Source organism: Rhinoraja longicauda, chromosome 30, assembly GCF_053455715.1.
Source record: "Rhinoraja longicauda isolate Sanriku21f chromosome 30, sRhiLon1.1, whole genome shotgun sequence".
NCBI lineage: Eukaryota > Metazoa > Chordata > Chondrichthyes > Rajiformes > Arhynchobatidae > Rhinoraja > Rhinoraja longicauda.
The window spans coordinates 28365028-28391594 of record NC_135982.1 but is presented as its reverse complement, the minus strand read 5'-3'; the positions used below and the strand labels follow the sequence as shown (position 1 = coordinate 28391594).

Below are 26567 nucleotides of genomic sequence, written 5' to 3'. Positions count from 1 at the left end.
TATCACAGTACCTGAATTCAAAAAATATATTTTCACCCTCTGTTCCAGAAGGCTGGGGTGGTGTCAAAAGTCTGTCAGGCCTTCTTGTACAGACCAGACCAGGTCTAGACACCGAGTCAGCCGGTGATTCAGTTAAGTTCGTCTTAGTCAGTAAAGTACTCTCTGTGCCATGGAAAATATGTGAGACTCAAAAAACATCATTCAGAGAGATTAGAGTCACAGAGTGATACAGCGTGGAAACAGGCCCTTCAGCCCAACTTGCCCACACCGGCCAACGTGTCCCATCTACACCAGCCCCACCTGCCTGCGCTTGGTCCATATCCCTCCAAACCTGTCCGATCCATGTATCTGCCCAAATTATTATTTTTTAAACGTTGCAATAGAACCTGCCTCAAAAAAACTTTTTCACCCAGAGAGTTGTGAATCTGTCTCCACTTGGTGGAGGCCAATTCACTGGATGTTTTCAAGAGGGAGTTAGATTTAGCTCTTAGGGCTAACGGAATCAAGGGATATGGGTAAAAAGCAGGAACGGGGTACTGATTTTGGATGATCAGCCATGATCATATTGAATGGCGGTGCTGGCTCGAGGGGGCCGAATGGCCTACTCCTGCACCTGTTTTTCTATGTTTCTGTTCCTATGCCTCAACTACCTCCTCCGGCAGCTCGTTCCACACGCCCACCACCCATTGTGTGTAAAATAAAGTTGGCTTTCAGGTTGCTACTGCAGATCCTGCAATCATGAGTAGGGTCGCCAACTGTCACGTAGGGTTTTGCTATTGAGGGCGTGCAGCGTAGGTTCACTAGGTTAATTCCCGGAATGGCGGGACTGTCATATGTTGAAAGACTGGAGCGACTAGGCTTGTATACACTGGAATTTAGAAGGATGAGATGGGATCTTATCGAAACGTATAAGATTATTAAGGGGTTGGACACGTTAGAGGCCGGAAACATGTTCCCAATGTTGGGGGAGTCCAGAACAAGGGGCCACAGTTTAAGAATAAGGGGTAGGCCATTTAGAACAGAGATGAGGAAAAACTTTTTCAGTCAGAGAGTTGTGAATCTGTGGAATTCTCTGCCTCAGAAGACAGTGGAGGCCAATTCTCTGAATGCATTCAAGAGAGAGCTAGATAGAGCTCTTAAGGATAGCGGAGTCAGGGGGGTATGGGGAGAAGGCAGGAACGGGGTACTGATTGAGAATGATCAGCCATGATCACATTGAATGGCGGTGCTCACCGAGTCCGCGCCGACCAGCGATCCCCGCACACTAACACCATCCTACACACACTGGGGACAATTTACAATTTTACCGAAGCCAATTAATCTACAACCCTGTACGTCCTTGGAGTGTGGGAGGAAACCGGAGCACCCGGAGAAAACCTACCCGGGTCATGGGGAGAACGTACAAACTCCGTACAGACAGCACCCATAGTCAGGATTGAACCCGGGTCTCTGGCGCTGTGAGGCAGCAGCTCTACCCGCTGCGCCACTGTAACGCCAACTGCCTCTTTGATTTAAAATGAAGATGGAGTCTTTTTAAGCACAGACAACTTTGATAAAAAGCAGTCCTTTTGCAGAGTGGTTGATTTTGTAAGAATAGTGTTGCAATATCACAGCCTGGTGGCCAAGAAATGAACAGGCTCTCGCTAGTCACTGGCAAGAGATTTATTGAACCAGGATCAACATCCCAGAAAGTAGGTAGACACAGAGTGCTGGAGTAACTCAGCGGGTCAGGCAGCATCTCTGGAGAGAAGGAATGGGTGACGTTTCGGGTCGAGACCCATCTTCAGTCCTGAAAGCAGGAACAGGTAATCAGTCACGCAAAAGTATATTCGTACAAATATATATTTACAAATGTAGGCACATGGATAGGCAGGTAGTGGAGGGATATGGATCTATGAGTCTGAAGAAGGGTCTCGACCCGAAACGACACCTATCCATGTTCTCCAGAGATGCTGCCTGACCCGCTGAGTTACTCCAGCACTTTGCGTCTTTCTTTGGTATAAACCAGCACTTGCAGTTCCTTGATATTGCTTTTTCACAGCTATTGTCCTGATGAGGCGACTGAACCTTGGTATCACAACCAGAGAGCAGTCCAGAGCTACTATCTACCTCATTGGTGACCCTTGGACTATCTTTGATCGGACTTTACTCACTTTGTAGTGGGGTGAACCTTTGTAGTGTGGTGAGAGGACGGTTCAGTTGCCTGATAACAGCCGGGAAGAAACTGTCCCTGAATCTGGAGGTGTGCGTTTTCACACTTCTGTACCTCTTGCCCGATGGGAGAGGGGAGAAGAGGGAGTGGCCGGGGTGAGACTGGTCCTTGATGATGCTGCTGGCCTTGCCGAGGCAGCGTGAGGTGCAGATGGAGTCGATGGAAGGGAGGTTGGTTTGTGTGATGGTCTGGGCTGCGTCCACAATTCTCTGCAATATCTCGGGGTCTGGCCCCACAACCATCTTCCAACTCACTGCATTTTTCTGGAGAAATCACCCTGCTTTAATCGGGAGACGTTGCTATAGTTCGGAAGTCCTTTGGTGAGGAGGTTTACGAGGACAATGCCCGGGTTTCAGCCACTGGGAGAGGTTGGATAAACTTGGATTGTTTGGAGGTCGAGGAGAGACTTGGTAGAATTATGTAAAAATGTTGAGAGGCACAGATAGGGTAGACAGTCAGAACCTTTTTCCCAGCAAGAAGGAATGGGTGACATTTCGTGTTGAGAAACGGAAGAAGAGTCTAGACCCAAAACGTCCCCCATTCCTTCTCTCCCGAGATGCTGCCTGACCCATTGAGTTACTCCAGCATTTTGTGTCCAGGTTTGTAGGTTAATTGGCTCGGTATAAATGTAAAATTGTCCCTAGTGTGTGTAGGATAGTGTTAGTGTACAGGGATTGCTGGTCAGTGTGGACTCGGTGGGCCGAAGGGCCTGTTTTTGTGCTGTAACTCTAAACTAAATTAAATTAAACTAAACTAAATTAAACAATGGGCCAGGCAGCATCACTGGAGAGAAGGAATGGGTGACGTTTTGGGTCGAGTCCCTTCTTCAGACTTCTGAAACGTCACCCATTCCTCTCTCCAGAGATGCTGCCTGTCCCGCTGAGTTACTCCAGCTTTTTGTGTCTATCTTCTGTACTGTTCTCTGTTCTGTGTCTTTGTTCTTTAAACAGTCTCTGCTCCCAGGGTGAACTGGTTGATGTTGGTTGTTGATTTACACAGCTTGCTGTAAGTGATTCCCGCCCCATCTGCAACTCATTGCCTGATATTTTCTCCTGACGGTTCTGAACCCAGTGGTTCTGAAACCAACCGCGCTGGTGAACTGCACAGACTCAGACCAAACCTGGGCACCAAGACTTGGTTTTCCTCATCAGTGTAATAATCTACTCAGTTTGTCATGTAAGTACATTTCTATTTATTTATCCAGCCTCACTCTGTCAGAAATAAACTATATAAACACAGGAGAATATCATGTTTGAGTTTTATCATAAGTTACGTAACACTGGGCAATTGAACATTACCCTCCACCGCTGTGGCATCTGAAATTGTGTTTAAATAACTCTGGGCAGCATGTGCCGGGCAGGGCTGGCTGCCGATGATGCCACAGACATGACTATGTCCATGCTGGCAGTCCGTGCAGGAAACTCAAACGCCCACTTTGCAAATATTTTGCTTTTCCTCTCGGAAGTGGAACGTTTCAAACCAGCGAATCTTCCAGCACTCTGTGAAACGTCGCCTATCCATGTTCTCCACAGATGCTGCCTGACCCGCTGAGTTACTCCAGCACTCTGTGAAACGTCGCCTACCCATGTTCTCCACAGATGCTGCCTGACCCGCTGAGTTACTCCAGCACTCTGTGAAACGTCACCTATCCATGTTCTCATGTTTAGCAAAAAGGGCCACATCTAACTCCCTCTTAAATATAGCCAATGAACTGGCCTCAACTACCTTCTGTGGCCACAGATGCTGCCACAGAAGGTAGTTGAGGCCAGTTCATTGGCTATATTTAAGAGGGAGTTAGATGTGGCCCTTTTTGCTAAAGGGATCAGGGGGTATGGAGAGAAGGCAGGTACAGGCTACTGAGCTGGATGATCAGCCATGATCATATTGAATGGCGGTGCAGACTCGAAGGGCCGAATGGCCTCCTCCTGCACCTATTTGTTATGTTTCTATGTTTCTATGACCTGCTGATTCACTCCAGCACTCTGGGTATATCTATGGAACGGTGCGCTGTCTTTCCAATCCCCTGACATCGTGGCATACTCTCCCCACACCGTGGGTCTCCCCAGGGCCAGGCTCACGCTGAACTCATTTAAAAGGATGGGAGTTTTATACTGCAGTAAACAACGTTATTTTTCAATGCATCCATTCATCCATTGAGGCCTTCCATGTCAACACTGGGCGAGGTCATTGTTTTTCTTGAAACTCGGGTGACAAGGAAGGATCGTGGCTTTTTTTTGTGCAATGGATAAACAAATAAAATACTATTCATAGAAGCACGGGGCAGCAATGAACCAACTGTGGGCGTGTTTACAGTGGCAGGATGGATGCTTCATAAGGTCATATGTTGTAGGAGATGTGTGTGGTTTGCAGTCTGTTGCTCTTGCTGGTTTGAGTTGTTATTGAGGTACCCAGGGTGCTGAGGTGCGGTGAAAATCGTTTGTTTGCGTGTTTTCCAATTAACTGTTTGAGGTGAAGGGGGGGGGGGGGGGGGGGGAAAGATTTAATAGGGACCTGAGGGGGTGACTTATTCACACAGAGGGTGGTGGGTGTGTGGAACAAGCTGCCGGAGGAGGTAGTTGAGGCAGGGACTATCACAAGGCTCAGCTAACAATAAGACGGGTACGTGGATAGGACAGGTTTAGAGGGAAGGTGGACACAAACTGCTGGAGTACTCAGCGGGTCAGGCAGCTTCTCTGGAGAGAAGGAATGGGAGACATTTTGGATCGAGGCCCGTCTTCAGACTGAGAGTCAGGGGAGAATGAAACTTAACTCTAGTTTCCTATCTCTTGGTTCCCTCTCCCCTGAGTCTGAAGAAGGGTCTCGACCCAAAACGTCGCCTATTCCTTCTCTCCAGAGATGCTGCCTGACCCGCTGAGATACTCCAGTATTAGTGTCCATCTTCGATGTAAACCAGCATCTGCAGTTCCTTCCCACACATTAGGTTTAGCGGGATATGGGCCAAACGTAGGCAGGTGGGACTAGTGTAGATGGAGCATGTTGGTCGGTGTGGGCAGGTGGGACTAGTGTAGATGGGGCATGTTGGTCGGTGTGGGCAGGTGGGACTAGTGTAGAAGGGGCATGTTGGTCGGTGTGGGCAGGTGGGACTAGTGTAGATGAGGCATGTTGGTCGGTGTGGGCGGGTGGGACTAGTGTAGATGGGGCATGTTGGTCGGTGTGTGCAGGTGGGACTAGTGTAGATGGGGCATGTTGATCGGTGTGGGCAGGTGGGACTAGTGTAGATGGAGCATGTTGGTCGGTGTGGGCAGGTGGGACTAGTGTAGATGAGGCATGTTGGTCGGTGTGGGCGGGTGGGACTAGTGTAGATGGGGCATGTTGGTCGGTGTGTGCTGGTGGGACTAGTGTAGATGGGGCATGTTGATCGGTGTGGGCAGGTGGGACTAGTGTAGATGGGGCATGTTGGTCGGTGTGTGCAGGTGGGACTAGTGTAGATGGGGCATGTTGATCGGTGTGGGCAGGTGGGACTAGTGTAGATGGGGCATGTTGGTCGGTGTGGGCAGGTGGGACTAGTGTAGATGGGGCATGTTGATCGGTGTGGGCGGGTGGGACTAATGTAGATGGGGCATGTTGATCGGTGTGGGCGGGTGGGACTAGTGTAGATGGGGCATGTTGGTCGGTGTGGGAAGGTGGGACTAGTGTAGATGGGGCATGTTGGTCGGTGTGGGCAGGTGGGACTAGTGTAGATGGGGCATGTTGGTCGGTGTGGGCTGGTGGGACAAGTGTAGATGGGGCATGTTAGTCGGTGTGGGCAGGTGGGACTAGTGTAGATGGGGCATGTTGGTCGGTGTGGGCAGGTGGGACTAGTGTAGATGGGGCATGTTGGTCGGTGTGGGCTGGTGGGACAAGTGTAGATGGGGCATGTTAGTCGGTGTGGGTAGGTGGGACTAGTGTAGATGGGGCATGTTGGTCGGTGTGGGCAGGTGGGACTAGTGTAGATGGGGCATGTTGGTCGGTGTGGGCAGGTGGGACTAGTGTAGATGGGGCATGTTGGTCGGTGTGGGCGGGTGGGACTAGTGTAGATGGGGCATGTTGGTCGGCGTGGGCAAGTTGGGCCGAAGGGCCTGTTTCCACGCTGCGTGTCTCTGACCCTATGAAATCCGATCATACTGTACATGAATACTGTCCACAATTCCCTTTTAGGTCATCGGCAGCTTCACATTGAAGCCTCTTTGTCCATGTTTGGACGTCATGTGTAATATGTCTGGAGCTGTGTGTTCTTGGCAGAACCTCTTCTGGATGTGGCTGAGAAGTTTGTTGGCAAGTACAGCTTCATAACTCTGACGCAAGGAACTGCAGATGCTGGAATCCTGCTTAGAACACAAAGTGCTGGAGTAACTCAGCTGGTTAGGTGGCATCTCTGGAGACTGACATCCCTGGGGAATGGTCAAGAGTGTTTTTATCGTCAAATGTCCCGAAATGAACAATGAACCATTCATCCCAACCCAACACTTTGCCTGTCCATGTTCCCCAGAGATGCTGCCTGACCCGCTGAGTTACTCCAGCACTCTGTGAAACGTCACCTATCCATGTTCTCCACAGATGCTGCCTGACCCGCTGAGTTACTCCAGCACTGTGTGTTCATTCCAAGCCCACCAGTGATTTTCTGTCAGTTTGTGGTCGGGCACCTCTTTTACTCCGGACAGATTGACAGGAGCACACTTGCAATCCCCCTGGAAGTCCCCCCGACTGTGTGGTGCCCGGGCCGGGTCAGGCGGTCGATCGGCACCTCACCGGGACCTCCGCGGTCAATCGGTGGGTGGAATCTGCCCCCTGCGGCCGGGGCGCTGGAACTCCGATCTGTTCCCATGGCCGACCTCAGAGGCCGACTTTGCCAGCCGGTGTCTCGGCCCCTCCCCTCCCCTCGGCGGTCTCGGCGGAACGTTCCAGTACCGCTGGGCTCCTCTCCGATGGTCCGGCAACACGGGTAAACCAGAAAGGCTCTGGAGCCAAGGGTGCTGGAAAACCGGGCGGTGGACCTGTACGTGACCAAAGTGGTGGCCATCGACCGAGCCATGCACACATTGTCACTTCACTGGAATCATTTCCCAAACTACATCAAGCTGCCAGAGGAGGTAGTTGAGGCAGCTACGAACAACATCTAAAAGACACTTGGACACGAGCATGAGTACCAAAGGTTTAGATGGACATGGGCCAAACGCAGCCAGCTGGGTCCAGTGCAAATGGGGCATCGTTGTTAGCACGGGCAAGTTTAGTTTAGAGACACAGCGCGGAAACAGGCCCTTCGGCCCAACGAGTCTGCGCCGACCAGCGATCCCCGCACACTAACACTATCCCACACACACTAGGGACAATTTTACAATTATACCATTCCAGTTAACCTATAAACCTGCACATCTTTGGAGTGTGGGAGGAAACCGAAGCACCCGAAGAAAACCCACACAGGTCACGGGGAGAACGTACAAACTCCGTACAGACAGCGCCCGTGGTCAGGATCGAACCCGGGCGCTGTGAGGCAGCAGCTCTACCCGCTGCACCACCGTGATGAAGGGCCTTCGGACTCTGACTACCCGCTACGCCTAAGAAAACCCACACAGGTCACGGGGAGAACGTACAAACTCCGTACAGACAGCGCCCGTGGTCAGGATCGAACCCGGGCGCTGTGAGGCAGCAGCTCTACCCGCTGCACCACCGTGATGAAGGGCCTTCGGACTCTGACTACCCGCTACGCCTGAAGTTCTTGATATAATTATCAACTGCTTGAGATGATGATATCCTTCTGCATCACACTTGCATCGTTGGGATCGTTCCTGTTCACAGTCGTGTTGTCGTTATCCCAGCTCTATTCCCTGAAGAAATAATCTGTTGTGGAATATTTGAGCTGTCGTCATTGCCATGGGAGGTCTTGCCTCCTGGAGTTACGAGACCTAACAAGTAATCTTTATGTGTCTAAATAAATAATCTGCTGTCATGACTTGTCTAAGTAGATATCTAACAACTAAACTAACAATTAAACTAACAGTTAAACTAACAATTAAACTAACAATTAAACTAACAATTAAACTAACAATTAAACTAACAGTTAAACTAACAATTAAACTAACAACTAAACTAACCTCTAAAGCTAAAGCTAAATTGCCAGTGATGTAAGCGGTCCATGTGTTTTGGCAGCCTTTGTGTTTCTTCCAATGGGGTACAAAGGGTTAATGCCTCAGTGTGGAAGATCTTTCCACCAGCTTCTTTCTCCTGGCCATTCTTCGGCCCACAGTCTTGCTCTGTGACTACTTCAGTTTCAAGGAGGAAACTTTTTAGTTGCAAATCAGTTGCAGCATCTCTGTGGCATCGCAGCTCCTGTCTGTCAGTTCAAATAATCGACCGTCCTTGTGACGTAAGGCAGCGTGTAAAGCCCCTAACTGCTGGGTTTGTACGACCAGGATAGCAGAGAGAAATGTGATCTTGTCATTGAGTATTTTCCCAGACATTCTTATAAAGACACGCTATCTCAAGGGGATTTGTTCCGAGCTCTGAGCTTGACAAAGAAGCCACCGTCCTCACGTTCATTTTTTAACTTCAATAGTTTTTGGCAAAGACCCCAAAAGGTTGAAAAGGAGCAGATATTAAAGTTGGTGACTTTGTGCAGTTGAGTGATTGACTGAGTGAGTGAGTGAGTGTGGAAAAGATTGAAAATAAATTAAATAGCTGGTGTAAAGTGTAATGGAAGTGGAATGCTGTGTGGACCAAGTTACATTTCTAGACTTGCCAAGTTTGCAGACTTGGAGATTGTGGCCAGACTTTAGCCAGTGATTGACTTATAAATGTGTGGGAAGGAACTGCAGATGCTGGTTTAAACCGAAGATAGACACAAAATGCTGGAGTAACTCAGCGGGACAGGCAGCATCTCTGGAGAGAAGGAATGGGTGACGTTTCGGGTCGAGACCCTTCTTCAGACTTCCGAAACGTCACCCATTCCTTCTCTCCAGAGATCCCGCTGAGTTACACCAGCTTTTTGTGTCTACCTCTGTTTTGTTTACTTGATAGGTGACTTCATATTTTGCCCTGGGAGGAGGCTGTGGACGAAGCATTTGAAAGGAAAAGGCTGAGACATTCCAACCTTGCAGAAGAGGCAGAGGAGCGAGGTTGGAGTGTAAGAGTGCGTCCAGTGGAGGTGGGGTGCAGGGGCTTTGTAGCCAGTTCCACTGCAAGGCTGCTGAGGGAAGTTGGAGTCAGAGGGCAGGCCCAAAGGAGGGCAATCAGAGAACTTGCAAATGCCGCCGAACGGAGCAGTCACTGGCTGTGGCTGAAAAGAAGAGATGCTGTCTGGGCTGCCACGTGACCATCTTGAGGCTAACCATAAGACACACACCCAGGTCTGAAAGATGGCAGATGGAGTTTAATGCTGATAAGTGTGAGGTGCTGCATTTTGGTAGGACAAATCAAAATAGGACGTACAGGGTAAATGGTAGGGAATTGAGGAATGCAGTGGAACAGAGGGATCTGGGAATAACTGTGCATTGTTCCCTGAAGGTGGAATCTCATGTGGATAGGGTGGTGAAGAAGGCGTTTGGTATGCTTGCCTTTATAAATCAGAGCATCGAGTATAGAAGTTGGGATGTAATGTTGAAATTGTACAGGGCATTGGTGAGGCCAAATCTGGAGTATGGTGTGCAGTTCTGGTCGCCAAATTATAGGAAGGATGTCGACAAAATGGAGAGGGTACAGAGGAGATTTACTAGAATGTTGCCTGGGTTTCAGCACTTAGGCTACAGAGAGAGGTTGAACAGGTTGGGTCTTTATTCTTTGGAGCGTAGAAGGTTGAGGGGGGACTTGATAGAGGTTTTTTAAATTTTGAGAGGGACGGACAGAGTTGATGTGGGTAGGCTTTTCCCTTTGAGAGTGGGGAAGATTCCAACAAGGGGACATAGCTTCAGAATTGAGGGACAAAGGTTTAGGGGTAACATGAGGGGGAACTTCTTTACTCAGAGGGTTGTGGCTGTATGGAATGGGCTTCCGGTGGAAGTGGTGGAGGCTGGCTCGATTTTATTATTTAAGAGTAAATTGGATAGGTATATGGATAGGAGGGGATTGGAGGGTTATGGTCTGAGTGCAGGTAGATGAGACTAGGTCAGGGAGAATGGTCGGCGTGGACTGGTAGGGCCGGACAGGCCTGTTTCCATGCTGTAGTTGTTATATATATGTTATATATGTCTGATCACCCTGTGGTGGGCCTCCCTCGACTGAGGGGGTCTTGTGAAAAAAGGCTGAAACACCCAGTGACGTTGAGGTACACAACTGAAGATGTATCTGAATGGTAGCAACATCACCTAGTGGTCACCCCCAAGAACAACACCAGTCAATTGTAGTGCAAACCTTAGTGATTGTAACATCTAGTCCTACTAATCAATCTATCGGGCCTACCTGTAGCATGCATTGTTTGTATTGGTTGGTATGCTGGAAGGCGGCACGGTGGCGCAGCGGTAGAGTTGCTGCTTTACAGCGAATGCAGCGCCGGAGACTCAGGTTCGATCCTGACTACGGGCGCCGTCTGTACGGAGTTTGCACGTTCTCCCCGTGACCTGCGTGCGTTTTCTCTGAGATCTTCGGTTTCCTCCCACACTCCAAAGACGTACAGGTATGTAGGTTAATTGACTGGGTAAATGTAAAAATTGTCCCTAGTGTGTGTAGGATAGCGTTAGTGTGCGGGGATCGCTGGGCGGCACGGACTCGGTGGGCCGAAGGGCCTGTTTCCGCGCTGTATTTCTAAATCTAAAAAAAAGGCAAGAGAATATACCTCTGCTTACTATGGAAGATCTAAACAATGACAGGATCGCGGACAATATTGTGAGAGTAAATCACTATTCGTGACAATGACAGGTTCGCGGACTTTAACATGGTGGAGAGCTCCGACCGTGGGGCCTGTGGACTTTAACACCATGAAGCCCACGGCCTCTGGTGAGAAGAGGCCGACTCGGGAGCTCCGTGCCGCGGAGAGTTTCGATCGCCCCGACGCGGGAGTTTCGATCGCCCCGACGCGAGGGCCTCGGACGGTCGGCAGCGGCGACAGCGGACGGTTCAACAGCCCCGACCGCGGGGCGAACAACGAGGAAGACGATTGAACTTTATCACCTTCCATCACAGTGAGGAATGTGGAATCCGCTGTGGTGGGTGTCTATGTTACATTTTACTTTATGTGGCTGTGTGTCTAGTTGCTTTTCACTTGGTATGGCTGTATGGTAACTCACATTTCACTGTACCTTAATTGGTACACGTGACAATAAATTGATCTTGCAATCTTGACAATGAATCGGTGTGGTAAATGATTGCTAGTTGGTTCTGTTTTCATCCTTGTTTTCTGTCACGTTGGCTTGTTTGGTTTGTGGGATGTTGTGGTCATTGTAAAGGTCCATTTATGTTGGTCTACCCTGAGAGGAATCGTGAGCGGAATAGCCTGGGTCGATGCACAGGGTCCCTTGCCCAGAGTAGGGGAATCGAAGACCAGAGGACAGAGATTTAAGGTGAAGGGGGATAGATTTAAGAGGAACCTGAGGGGTAACGTTTTCACACAGAGGGGTGGTGGGTTTGTGGAACGAGCTGCCGGAGGAGGTAGTTGAGGCTGGGACTATCGCAATGTTTAACAATTGAACAGGTACATGGACAGGACAGGTTTAGAGGGATATACGGGTCACCGCATGCAGGTGGGACTAGTGTAGATGGGGCATGTTTGTCGGCAGGGGCAAGATGGGCCGAAGGGCCTGTTTCCACACTCTACTACTCGATGACTCCAGGACTTGAACTCGGAAAGGCAGTAAATAATACCAGGATGTGCATCTGAGCATTAATTAAATAATCAATTGTGTGTGTGGTGGTGGGGGTTGTGTGTGTGTGTGTGGGGGTGTGTGGGGGGGTTGTGTGTGTGTGGGGGAGGGGTGTGTGTGGGGGGGGTGCGGGGTGGGTTGTGTGTGTGTGTGTGTGTGGGGGGGGGTGTGTGTGTGTGGGGGCGTGTGTGTGTGTGTGGGGGGGGGTTGTGTGTGTGTGTGTGTGTGTGTGTGTGTGTGTGTGTGGGTGTGTGTGTGTGTGTGTGTGTGTGGGTGTGTGTGTGGGTGTGTGTGTGTGTGTGTGTGGGTGTGTGAGTGTGTGTGTGGGTGTGTGTGGGTGTGTGTGTGTGTGTGTGTGTGTGTGTGTATGTGTGTGTGTGTGTGTGGGTGTGTGTGTGTGTGGGTGTGTGTGTGTGTGTGTGTGTGTGTGTGTGTGTGTGTGTGTGTGTGTGTGTGTGTGTGTGTGTGTGTGTGTGTGTGTGTGTGTGTGTGGGGTTGTGTGTGTTGTGTGTGTGTGTGGTGTGTGGTGTGTGTGTGTGTGTGTGTGTGTGTGTGTGTGTGGGGGGGTGTGCGCCACGCTAATCATTTCTCAGTGATCGAGCGTTGATTTGGCACCACACAGGCGTCAAGTTTGATGAAGTCAGGGCGGCCGTGAAGGAGTTAACCCGAGCGCTGGAGTAACAAAGGGGCTGGTGAAACTTCCTGTGCCGCTGGTGGCTGTGGCTAGCTGTGTGTTTGTTTGTGTGTACATACGGGGGCGAGCGCAGTGGGCTTGTGTGTGGAGTCGGGCGATGGAGCCTTTACCACAAGACCTCCAGCTCACAGACCCTCGCAATGGCACCGGCTCATAGCAGGTACCGAACACGGCACTCTCATTGTTTCACAGACGCCCACATTGTCCCTCTCCCCCTCCCTCCCCCTCCCTCCCTCTCTCCCCCCTCTCTCCCACCCTCACTCTCCCCCCCTCCTCCCCCCCCCTCTCTCCCCCCCCTCTCCCCTCTCTCCCCCCCTCTCTCTCTCACCCACCCTCTCACTCCCTCCCCTCCCTCCTCTCTCCCCCCTCTCTCCCCCCCCCTCTCTCCCCCCCCCTCTCTCCCCCCCCCTCTCTCTCCCCTCTCTCTCCCACCCTCACTCTCCCACCCTCACTCTCCCCCCCCTCTCTCCCCCCCCTCTCCCCCCCACCCTCTCCCCCCATCTCTCCCCCCATCTCTCCCCCCCTCTCTCTCCCACCCTCACTCTCCCCCCCCCCTCTCTCTCCCCCCCTCTCTCTCTCCTCCTCTCTCTCCTCCTCTCCTCCCACCCCTCTCTCCCCCCCTCTCTCTGTCTCAAGATCTGTTCTCTTTTACTGACATCTGTTTTCAAGTGAGAGAGTTTTAGCTCTGGGGGCTAACAGAATCAGGGGGTATGGGGAGAAGGCAGGAACAGGGTACTGATTGTGGATGATCAGCCGTGATCACATTGAATGGCGGTGCTGGCTCGAAGGGCTGAATGGCCTCCTCCTGCACCTATTGTCTGTGTTTCTATCGGGCTTGCCGGCCAGATGTTTCCGCTTTGCTCAGGACCTGGTGCTGCCGATGGAGAGGATGACAGGGGACCTGTCCTCATTAGCAGACCATGTGTCCTTAAGTCCCTAACCTGCCCCTTGCCCCAGCCCCGTGGGCGTGCGTTGAGTTGTAGTGTTTGCGGGGCAACGCTGGAGTGGTCCGAATAACCTCGGCTGCTGAGACTTGGAGAAGGTTCACGGCAGAATCTCGCTCCTCATATTCCACTTTGGGCAGCTTACACCCCCAGCGGCTCAACACAGAGTGCTGGAGTAACTCAGCGGGTTAGGCAGCATCTGTGGAGAACAAGGACAGGTGACGTTTCACAGAGTGCTGGAGTAACTCAGCGGGTCAGGCAGCATCTGTGGAGAACAAGGACAGGTGACGTTTCACAGAGTGCTGGAGTAACTCAGCGGGTCAGGCAGCATCTCTGTAGTGAAGGAATGGGTGACGTTTCGGGTCGAGACCCTTCCTGAGACTGAGAGTCAGGAGAGAGAGAGACACAGAGATATGGAAGGGTAAGGCGTGAAAACAAGACATCAAAGGGGACGGTGATCAATGAAATGTAGAATAGATCATTGTTAAACCCCAGCAGTATGAATATTAACTTCAAATAACCCTTGCTTCCCCTCTCTCTCCATCCCTCCCCATCCCAGTTCTCTGACCAGTCTGACTGTCCTGATTTAATTTTATCATTGTATGCCTCATTATCACCTTCCCCGAGCTAACAATGAACTATTCTACATTTCCCTTGAGCCACATCTCCTTTGATCTCTCATTTTCACACCTTACCTTCTGTATCTCTGTGCCTCCCTCTCCCCTGACTCTCAGTCTGAAGAAGGGTCTCGACCCGAAAAGTCACCCATTCATCCTCTCCACAGATGCTGCCTGACCCGCTGAGTTACTCCGGCACTCTGTGAAACATCACCTATCCATGTTCTCCACAGATGCTGCCTGACCCGCTGAGTTACTCCAGCACTCTGTGAAACATCACCTATCCATGTTCTCCACAGATGCTGCCTGACCCGCTGAGTTACACCGGCACTCTGTGTCCACAAGGAGCAGAATCAGGCCATTCAGCCCATCAAGTCTACTCTGCCATTCAATCATGGCTGGTCTATCTCTCCCCCCTTCCAAATCCCATTCTCCTGCCTTCTCCCCACAACCCACACGCATTCAAGAGAGAGCTAGATAGAGCTCTTAAGGATAGCGGAGTCAGGGGGTATGGGGAGAAGGCAGGAACGGGGTACTGATTGAGAATGATCAGCCATGATCACATTGAATGGTGGTGCTGGCTCGAAGGGCCGAATGGCCTCCTCCTGCACCTATTGTCTATTGTCTATTAACCCCTGACACCTGTACTGATCTAGATCTATCTATCTCTGCCTTAAAAATATCCATTGACTGCATTGTCTATCTTTATTGTAAACCAGTATCTTCAGTTCCCACACCATACCCTAACAATGTGTGAACTCCTCATGGAAGAGGCCCTTCGGCCCACAATGTCTGTGCCGAACATGATGCCCAGATTAACTGTACATGATCCATATCCCTCCAATCCCTGCATGTCCATGTGCCAATTTAAAAGTCTCTTCAACGCCAGGATCGTGCCTGCCTCCACCATCGCCGCCGACAGCTCGTTCCCGCCACCCCTTGTGCCTGAGAAAAAAAGTTGTCCCGCACATCTCCTTCAAACCCTGCCCCTCTCTCCTTAAACCTGCACCTTCTCGTCCTTGGCATCTGACATCATTTGATTCATTTTCTATATGTAAATTTGGACAACGCCTTTAGTTTTGAAAGCAGGAAAGCTTGGATCGTTTCATGCGGTCGGCTAGTCTGCTTAATTACACCGATGCTTAGCTTGTTTTTCTAGTTTGGTTTAGAGATACTGCGCGGAAACAGGTCCTTCGGCTCAACGAGTACACGCACCGACCAGCGATCCCCTCACCGACCAACGAGACCCCGCACCGACCAACGATCCCCTCACCGACCAACGAGTCCCCTCACCGACCAGCGAGTCCCCTCACCGACCAGCGATCCCCTCACCGACCAACGAGTCCCCTCACCGACCAACGAGTCCCCTCACCGACCAGCGATCCCCGCACCGACCAACGAGTCCCCTCACCGACCAACGAGTCCCCTCACCGACCAACGAGACCCCGCACCGACCATCGATCCCCTCACCGACCAACGAGTCCCCTCACCGACCAACAAGTCCCCTCACCGACCAACGAGTCCCCTCACCGACCAACGAGTCCCCTCACCGACCAGCGATCCCCTCACCGACCAGCGATCCCCGCACCGACCAGCGATCCCCGCACCGACCAGCGATCCCCGCACCGACCAACGAGTCCCCTCACCGACCAACGAGTCCCCTCACCGACCAACGAGTCCCCTCACCGACCAGCGAGTCCCCGCATCGACCAACGAGTCCCCTCACCGACCAACGAGTCCCCTCACCGACCAACGAGTCCCCTCACCGACCAACGAGTCCCCTCATCGACCAACGAGTCCCCGCATCGACCAACGAGTCCCCTCACCGACCAACGAGTCCCCTCACCGACCAGCGATCCCCTCACCGACCAACGAGTCCCCTCATCGACCAACGAGTCCCCTCACCGACCAACGAGTCCCCTCACCGACCAGCGATCCCCGCACCGACCAACAAGTTCCCTCACCGACCAGCGATCCCCGCACCGACCAACGAGTCCCCGCATCGACCAACGAGTCCCCGCACCGACCAACGAGTCCCCTCACCGACCAGCGATCCCCTCACCGACGAGCGAGTCCCCTCACCGACCAGCGATCCCCGCACCAACCAACGATCCCCTCACCGACCAGCGATCCCCGCACCAACCAACGATCCCCGCACCAACCAACGATCCCCTCACCGACCAGCGATCCCCGCACCGACCAGCGATCCCTGCACCGACCAACGAGTCCCCTCACCGACCAACGATCCCTGCACCGACCAGCGATCCCCGCACCGACCAGCGATCCCTGCACCGACCAGCGATCCCCGCACCGACCAACGAGTCCCCTCACCGACCAACGAGTCCCCTCACCGACCAACGATCCCCTCACCGACCAGCGATCCCCGCACCGACCAACGAGTCCCCTCACCGACCAGCGATCCCCGCACCGACCAGCGATCCCCTCACCGACCAGCGATCCCTGCACCGACCAGCGAGTCCCCTCACCGACAAGCGATCCCCTCATCGACCAACGAGTACCCTCACCGACCAGCGAGTCCCCTCACCGACAAGCGATCCCCTCATCGACCAACGAGTCCCCTCACCAACCAGCGATCCCCGCACCGACCAGCGATCCCTGCACCGACCAGTGATCCCCGCACCGACCAACGAGTCCCCTCACCAACCAGCGATCCCCGCACCGACCAGCGATCCCCTCACCGACCAGTGATCCCCTCACCGACCAACGAGTCCCCTCACCAACCAGCGATCCCCGCACCGACCAGCGATCCCCGCACCGACCAGCGATCCACGCACCGACCAGTGATCCCCGCACCGACCAACGATCCCCTCACCGACCAACGATCCCCGCACCAACCAGTGATCCCCGCACCGACCAACGAGTCCCCTCACCGACAAGCGATCCCCGCACCGACCAGCGATCCACGCACCGACCAGCAATCCCCGCACACCAACTCTATCCTGCACACACAAGGGACAGTTTACAATTATACCGAGCCAATTAACCTGGAGTGTGGGAGGAAACCGGAGCACCCGGAGAAAACCCACGCAGGTCAATGGGAGAACGTGCAAACTCCGTACAGACAGCACTCAGGATGGAACCTGGGTCTCTGGCGCTGTGAGGCAGCAACTCTACCGCTGCACCACCCTGGCAGTTTTGTTCCACCTCTACAGGTAGCTGGCCCAGGACCTGAGAGCAGAAGGCCCAGCTTGTTGGCTGCAGGGCCCAGGATCCAGTCTAGGCCAGCAACCGCTTGTAACCACAGGCGCAGACTACAGGACCAAGGTGCCTCTACCTGGTGTGGTAAACAAAGTACTCACCAGGTCAGGCAGCTTCTCAGCAGAACATAGCGAGTTGGATATAGTGCAAAGAAGAGTCCTGACCCGAAACGTCACCTATCCATGTTCTCCAGAGATGCTGCCTGACCCGCTGAGTTACTCCAGCACTCTGTGAAACGTCACCTATCCATGTTCTCCAGAGATGCTGCCTGACCCGCTGAGTTACTCCAGCACTCTGTGAAACGTCACTTATCCATGTTCTCCACAGATGCTGCCTGACCCGTTGAGGTACTCCAGCACTCTGTGAAACGTCACCTATCCATGTTCTCCACAGATGCTGCCTGACCCGCTGAGTTACTCCAGCACTCTGTGTTCTGCGCGACATTCTAACTGCGGTTTATATTTTCCTATTTTGTTTCTAAACCTGGAAACCATGATGCCAGCTTAGAGCAAATCTGTGAAGTTGACGGTAATGGCCACTGATGGGGTGGGTCGCTGGCGTGTGTGGTTTCCCATTCCTCTCCTGAGCTGCTGTCCATGTACAACAGGCGAGGCAGTGTGTGGGAAGGAACTGCAGATGCTGGTTTACACTGAAGACAGACACAAGGTGCTGGAGTAACTCAGCGGGTCAGGCAGCACCTCTGGAGAGAAGGAATGGGTGACGTTTGGGGTCGAGACCCTTCTTCAGGCTGAGTGTGAGGGGAGACGGAGACAGAGATATGGAAGGGTAAGGTGTGAAAATGAGAGATCAAAGGGGACGAGGCTGAGCGGCAACGTTTTTGCACAAAGGGAGATGAGTGTACAGAATGTGCTGCCAGAGGAGGCAGATACTTCCACAACATTGCAGCACCAGAGACCCAGGTTCCATCCTGACTACGGCTGCTGTCTGCACGAAGTTTGTACGTTCTCCCCGTGACCCGCGTGGGATTTGCCCGAGTGCGATGCTCCGATTTCCTCCCACAATCCAAAAATGTGCAGGTTTGTAGGTTAATTGGCTTTTGTAAATTGTCCCTGGTGTGCAGGATAGAATTAGTCTGGTTAATTGTTGGTCGGCGTGGGCTTGGTGTTTCTGTGCTGTATCTCCAAACTAAACTACAAATGCAAGGATGCCCTACGATCGGCTTTCCATCCCACGACTTCGCTCTATGTTCTACATTACTTTCAGTTTCAATTCTGTATCCAGCAATTTTTCCCATTACTGATGCAATAATTAGCCGCAAATATTTGAACCGTAACTATTGCAAGATAATAACCAACCCTGACACACCCGTGTCTGGCTGTGTGTTTGTAAGATGTTCTGAATTCAGGCGTGTGTATGTGTGCACGCGTGTGTGTGTACACGTGTGTGTGTGTGCACAATTCTAATGCACTGGGAGCAAGGATTTTGGTTTGTGTAGGAAGGAACTGCAGATGCTGGTTTAAGCCGAAGATAGACACAAAAAGCTGGAGTAACTCAGCGGGTCAGGCAGCATCTCTGGAGAGAAGGAATGGGTGACGTTTCGGGTCGAAACTCTTCTTCAGACTGGAAGTCAGTCCGGACCCAAAACTTGACCTATTCCTTTTCTCCAGAGATGCTGAGGATGACGTTTCAGTTCGAGACATTTCCTCAGACATGCTGGTTTAAACGGAAGAGTCAAGGGAAGACTTACGGAATCAAGGGATATGGGGAGAAAGCAGGAACGGGGCACGGATTGTGGATGATCAGCCATGATCACATCGAATGGCGGTGCTAGCTCGAAGGGCCAAACGGCCTCCTCCTGCACCCATTTTTCTATGTTTCTATGAAGAGAGACTGAAAAAGATGACTCAGTCTGAAGAAGGGTCTCGACCTGAAACGTCACCCATTCCTTCTCTCCAGAGATGCTGCCTGACCTGCTGAGTTACTCCAGCTTTTTGTGTCTACCCGGGAGGCCGGTTGCTACGCAACCTCCGTTAGGCCTCCGGGCCTACACTGTCCACACCGCACCTACACTGTCCGGGAGATAGGCCCAGATTTTAACCATCCTCTGCAGTTTTTTTCCTACCACACTGTCCGGGCCTACAGCGCCCCTCGGGCCCAATATGGGACAAGGGCGGTCCCGTACTGGGACAAACCAATTTACCCCAAAATACGGGATGTCCCGGCTAATACGGGACAGTTGGCAACCCTGGTTTAGAGACAAAGTGTGGAAACAAGCCTTTCGGCCCACTGATTCCGCGCCAACTAGCGAACACCTTCCTACCAGCACAAACTGCTAGACAATTTACAATCTTTACCAAATCCAATTAGCTCATAAACCTGCACGTCTTTGGAGTGTGGGAGGAATCCAGAGCACCCAGGGAAAACCCAAGCAGGTCACGGGGAGAACGTGCAAACTCCGTACAGACAGCGCCCCCGTAGTCGGGATTTGAACCCCGGTCTCTGGCGCTGTGAGGCGGCAACTCTAACGCTGCGATGCCATTTAGAACGGAGATGAGGAAGAACTTTTTCAGTCAGAGAATGGTGAAGGTGTGGAATTCTCTGCCTCAGAAGGCAGTGGAGGCCAGTTCGTTGGATGTTTTCAAGAGAGAGCTGGATAGAGCTCTTAAGGATAGCGGAGTGAGGGGATATGGGGAGAAGGCAGGAACGGGGTACTGATTGAGAGTGATCAGCCATGATCACATTGAATGGCGGTGCTGGCTCGAAGGGCTGAATGGCCTACTCCTGCACCTATTGTCTATTGTCTATTGTCCTGCCAACTCTACTCTCAGCCCCACCAACATCCTCGTAAATCTTCTCTGCTCCCCTTTCCAACTTGACGACTACCTTTCCTATAACACGGTGCCCAGAATTGAACACAACACTCTAAGTGCGGCCTCTCCAACGTCTTATCTTATGCATCCATTTAGTTTAGAGATGCAGCCGGGACATGGGCCCCTCGACCCACTGAGTCCTCGTCAAACTGTTGTAGATGTCCTTTAAATAGCTCTGATTTTGAAAACAATCCTTGAGCAACTGTACACATCGGTTTAACTTTTTTAAAACCAATGCATATCTCTTGGACTCGGCCTAACATGCTGCGCTGCTGAAGGAATTAATTAAATTCTCCTGTAGGCTAACTGTTTCTTGACCTTGAAGCTTGCTGACAAATAGTGGGAGTAAGTTGTGTTGTTGGGTTCATTGCCTGGCCCTTTGTGCGCCCATCTGCAGCGTGTTAGTTGCTGACACGGCTTTGTCCCAGTTGGCTTTCATTACCGGGCAGCCTTTCATCGCGGCCTGCACGCTGACCGCTGTGAGCTCCATCACTGCTGGCTGGCTCCCGTGATCTACGCGCATCATCTGGTGCTTCTGTCTTACTGCTGGAACCCCGCAGGGTCACCACCACCCAGGGGTGCCAACTTCCTCACCCCCAAATACGGGACAAAGGGTGACATCACCGCCCCGCGCCCCACGTGACCTGCCTCACCCAGCCAGTGTTAGTGTGCAGGGATCGCTGGTCGGCGCGGACCCGGCGGGCCGAAAGGGCCTGTTTCCGCGCTGTGTCTCTAAACTAAACTAAACTCCAAAGACGCGCAGGTTTGTAGGTTTCTGTTAAGTTGTAAATGGTCCCCAGTGTGTGTGGGGCAGTGCTGGTGTGCCAGGTGGTCGCTGGTCGGCGCGGACACGATGGGCTGAAGGGACTGTATCTGCACAGTATCGTTAAAGCGTCAGACGGCAAGATCCAGGCAAACACAATTCTACTGCAGCATCGATTGAGGTTGAGGGTGTTTGCACGAATGTGGATCGCTGCCATGTTGCCCTGCATCTTTTAAGACTTACTTTCACTTTGCAGTGAGGTGACTCAATGACTCTGGATGGTTTTGAAGACTTGCCTGTTGTCCAGAGGTCCCTCTGCTTCCAATGGACGAGCTGAAGGTAAGTGTGCCTTGCCTCGGGATGTGTGCGGGCTGGGGGATAACTCAGTGGGTCGGGCAGCATCTGTGGAGGGGACAGACAGTCCGTGTTTCAGGTCGGCACCTTTCTTCAGCCTGATTGTACCAGGGTTGAGAAAGAGGTGGGAGCTGGACAAAGCCTGGACATGGGAGTGATAGGTGGACACAGAATGCTGGAGTAATTCTGCAGGTCAGGCAGAAGGATGAGAGGGGATCTTATCGAAACATATAAGATTATTAAGGGGTTGGACACGTTAGAGGCAGGAAACATGTTCCCAATGTTGGGGGAGTCCAGAACCAGAGGCCACGGTTTAAGAATAAGGGGTCGGCCATTTAGAACGGAGATGAGGATAAACCTTTTCTGTCAGAGAGTTGTAAATCTGTGGAATTCTCTGCCTCAGAAGGCAGTGGAGGCCAATTCTCTGAATGCATTCAAGAGAGAGCTAGATAGAGCTCTTAAGGATAGCGGAGTCAGGGGGTATGGGGAGAAGGCAGGAACGGGGAATTGATTGAGAATGATCAGCCATGATCACATTGAATGGTGGTGCTGGCTCGAAGGGCCGAATGGCCTCCTCCTGCATCTATTGTCTATTGTCTGTTGTCTCTGGAGTAAAGGGTCTGAAGAAGGGTCTCCACCTGAACCACGTCACCCATTCCCTCTCTCCAAAGATGTTGCCTGACCCGCTGAGTTACTCCAGCATGTTGTGTCTGTCTCTGGTGTAAACCAGCACCTGCAGTTCCTCCATACACAAAGTGGTGGGTGGATATGGTTGATCGGCAGATGGGTGGACAATGTCTAGGGATGAAAGGAGCTAAAAGGGAGTTAGAGAATGAGAGGGGAGGGGTGAAACGTAACGCTGGGGGGATAGAGATGGAAGGGGAGGGTGAGGGGCGGAGGGAGGGTTGGGGGGAGAAATAGACATGCACTGGGATGGGGCGGGGGGAGGGAAGGGGAAGTGTTATCTGAAAGTGGAGAATTCAATTAATACCATTGTACTGTAAGAAAACTGCAGGTGCTGGTTTAAATCGAAGATAGACACAAAAAGCTGGAGTAACTCAGCGGGACAGGCAGCATCTCTGGAGAGAAGGAATGGGTGGCGTTTCAGGTCTGAACAGTCTGAAAAAGGGTCTCGACCCAAAATGCCACCCATTCTTTCTCCCCACAGATGCTGCCTGTCCCGCTGAGTTACTCCAGCTTGTTGTGTCTATCAATGTACTGTCTAACTGTTTCTTAAACATTGGGATAGTCCCTGCCTCAACTACCTCCTCCGGCAGCTTGCTCCACACACCCGCATCTTGTGTGAAAATGTTTATTTTTGATTGAAAAGTTAATTCTGAATGAAAATCTTGTTTGGCTTGCTTTAAATGAGGTTGTCGTAGTTAATCTTCCGGCGTGTTTCTGCTTGCGTTTAGGGCGATCTTATACCTGCGCCCCAGGTGGAGATGTTAGTCGATGTGCCCCAACGAATATTGCGGAGAGTTCCTCATGAGGTGACCTTGCAACAGTCCGCAGTGGATGACAGACGCATCGGTGAGTGTACACAGTCACAGAGTCACAGAGACACACAGTGTGGAAACAGGCCCTTCAGTACAACTTGCCCACACCGGCCAACGTGTCCTATGCAGCTACACTAGTCCCACCTGCCTGAGCTTGGTCCATATCCCTTCAAACCTGTCCTATCCATGTACCTGCCTAACTTTCTCTTAAATGTTGGAATAGTCCCAGCCTCAACTACCTCATCTGGCAGCTCGTTCCATACACCCACCACCCTCTGTGTGAGAAAGTTACCCCTCAGATTCCTGTTAAATCTTTTCCCCTTCACCTTGAACCTATGTCCTCTGCTCCTCGATTCCCCTCGATTCTCTGGGCAACACTAGGTTAATTCCCGGAATGGCGGGACTGTCGTATGTTGAAAGGCTGGAGCAATTAGGCTTGTATACACTGGAATTTAGAAGGATGAGGGGGGATCTTATTGAAACATATAAGATAATTAGGGGATTGGACACATTAGAGGCAGGAAACATGTTCCCAATGTTGGGGGAGTCCAGAACAAGGGGCCACAGTTTAAGAATAAGGGGTAGGCCATTTAGAACGGAGATGAGGAAGAACTTTTTCAGTCAGAGAGTGGTGAAGGTGTGGAATTCTCTGCCTCAGAAGGCAGTGGAGGCCAGTTCGTTGGATGCTTTCAAGAGAGAGCTGGATAGAGCTCCTAAGGATAGCGGAGTGAGGGGGTATGGGGAGAAGGCAGGAACGGGGTACTGATTGAGAGTGATCAGCCATGATCGCATTGAATGGCGGTGCTGGCTCGAAGGGCTGAATGGCCTCCTCCTGCACATATTGTCTATTGTCTATTGTCTATAAGAGACTCTGTGCATCTACCCGATCTATTCCTCTCATGATCTTATACGTTTGCTTTGACAATCTCATTGAAGTAAGACTGAGTCCCATGTCAGAACCGAAAATGAAGAGGAACTGAGAAATAAAATGTGCTTTGGGCCTTTGTGACCTGTGGCTTCATCAGCCTTTTGTGTTCCAGGTGTGTGGGCCACCAGGTGTATCCAGAAGGGACGAAGATATGGTCCATTTTCGGGAGAAAAGAAGAAAAAGGCCCACGTCAAAAGCAGCGTGTACATGTGGGAGGTAAGGGTGGGCTGGCTTTCAGCTGGTCAGCAACAGATTTAAAACGCATCACTGGTTTCGTGAACTAATATTAACTTTTCCTGCAAAGTGGGTCAGGCAGCATCTCTGGGGAGAAGGAATGGGTGACGTTTCAAGTCAAGTCAAGTCTAGTTTATTTGTCACATACATATATACAAGATGTGCAGTGAAATGAAAGTGGCCACGCCTGCGGATTGTGCTAAACTACAAAACAGAATAGAATAATTTTTTTTAACACAAAAAATAAATTAATACAGTAAATTAAATTAGTCCCTGGTGATATGAGAGTTAACAGTCCTGATGGCCTGTGGGAAGAAACTCCGTCTCATCCTCTCCGTTTTCACAGCGTGACAGCGGAGGCGTTTGCCTGACCGTAGCGGCTGGAACAGTCCGTTGCTGGGGTGGTAGGGGTCCCCCATAATGTTGCTGGCTCTGGATCTGCACCTCCTGATGTATAGGTCCTGCAGGGGGGCGAGTGTAGTTCCCATAGTGCGTCCAGCCGAACGCACTACTCTCCGCAGAGCCTTCCTGTCCTGGGCAGAGCTGTTCCCAAACCAGACTGTGATGTTGCCGGACAAGATGCTTTCTACAGCCCCAGAGTAGAAGCACTGAAGGATCCTCAGAGAGACTCTGAATTTCCTCAGCTGTCTGAGGTGGTAAAGGCACTGCCTTGCCTTACTCACCAGTACGGCAATGTGTGTTGTCCATGTCAGATCCTATCCACAGTAATCCCATTTATCTGAAGGAGGGTCTCGACCTGAAAAGTCACCCATTCCTTCTCTCCAGAGATGCTGCCTATCCCTCTGAGTTACTCCAGCATTTTGTGTTTAAATCAGCATCTGCAGTTCCTTCGTACACTAACTTTTTTCTGCAATGTAGATTGTATAATATTCTTCAATTTTTGAAAACGATATTTGTTTTTATCTCAGACTGAAGAAGGGTCACGACCCGAAACGTCACCCATTCCTTCTCTCCTGAGATGCTGCCAGCACTTTGTGTCTGTCGTTTGCAGTTAATTATATTCAATGGGATTATTCAAAGGATAATACGTCAATAAAACATCAAGTGGACACTTTACACAACTCCACTGGTTCTAGACGTGGGCTACTGTCACCGAGGGAAACATGTGACCCTCCTTTAATGTGGCAGTGCAGAGAACACCGCTGTTTCAATTGCAAGAGTCCTTTCCTTATTCATGTTGCCAACAGACCTTCCTCTCTGCTTATTTAAAACCTCCCCTATGCAAGAATTTAGAGATACAGCGCGGAAACAGGCCCTTCAGACTGAAGAAGGGTCTCGACCCGAAACGTCACCCATTCCTTCTCTCCCGAGATGCTGCCTGACCCGCTGAGTTACTCCAGCATTTTGTGAATAAATACCTTCGATTTGTACCAGCATCTGCAGTTATTGTCTTATACAAAATGCTGGAGTAACTCAGCGGGACAGGCAGCTACTCTGGAGAGAAGGAATGGGTGACGTTTCGGGTCGAGACCCTTCTTCTGACTGAGAGTCAGGGGAGTGGGAAATTATGAATTAACTGGCATATTCGCGATTACATTTATTAACTGTTGTTACTGCAACCTTGTCTGATTTCAATGGACTTTGTCCAGTAAATAAGACACATTGACATAGTTGTGAGGAAATAGATCAGAACTGCTGATCAACGGCAGCCAATTCTTAGGTTCTGTGGCTCTAACGTTTACTCCAGATACTCTGTGAACACAATAGAAAGTGTAAATGATTACATTTATCTTGCTAAACTCATTATGTTGAAGCATCTGTCCCTGAGAGTTAAACTGGGAGAGTTATTCTGCTCCTAATCCATCAATGATATGTCCATGGAAGGAATATAAACCGAAACCTACCATGGGTAAAAATTAATTCATGTTCATAAGTGATAGGAGCCGAATTAGGCCATTCGGCCCATCAAGATGAGGAAAAACCTTTTCAGTCAGAGAGTTGTGAATCTGTGGAATTCTCTGCCTCAGAAGGCAGTGGAGGCCAATTCTCTGAATGCATTCAAGAGAGAGCTAGATAGAGCTCTTAAGGATAGCGGAGTCAGGGGGTACGGGGAGAAGGCAGGAACGGGGTACTGATTGAGAATGATCAGCCATGATCACATTGAATGGCGGTGCTAGCTCGAAGGGCCGAATGGCCTCCTCCTGCACCTATTGTCTATAAGTCTGCCCCACCATTCAATCATGGCTGATCTATCTCTCCCTCCTAACCCCATTCTCCTGCCTTCTCCCCATAACCCCTGACACCCGTACTGATCAACAATCTATCTATCTCTGCCTCAGAAATACCTAATGACTTGGCCTCCACAGCCATCTGTGGCGATGAATTCCACAGATTCACCACCCTCTGTCGGTATGTGCGAATGAGCCTCTTGGTCACGAAACTAAACTGCACCTGAAATTTTAAACAGAGCTTGTGATGTGATTTATCAGGGATATACATTTCCAATGAGAAAGGAACAAATAA

At 51.2% G+C, this 26567-nt stretch overlaps 1 protein-coding gene across 2 annotated transcripts in view; it reads left to right on the top strand.

Annotated features, from left to right (window-relative positions):
* The first annotated feature begins 12788 nt into the window (after window positions 1-12788).
* The window catches only part of LOC144608192 (PR domain zinc finger protein 2-like), a 77433-nt gene continuing 63654 nt past the window's right edge, over window positions 12789-26567 (top strand). Inside the window, exons 1-4 of one of the 2 annotated variants that reach the window (XM_078425728.1) lie at window positions 12789-12854; window positions 21325-21407; window positions 22838-22955; window positions 23962-24065. In XM_078425728.1, the coding sequence (XP_078281854.1) occupies window positions 21393-21407; window positions 22838-22955; window positions 23962-24065 (237 nt within the window). In that variant the 5' untranslated portion in view covers window positions 12789-12854; window positions 21325-21392. The remainder of the gene's footprint in view (window positions 12855-21324; window positions 21408-22837; window positions 22956-23961; window positions 24066-26567) is intronic. The other variant, XM_078425729.1, reaches the window with a different exon arrangement.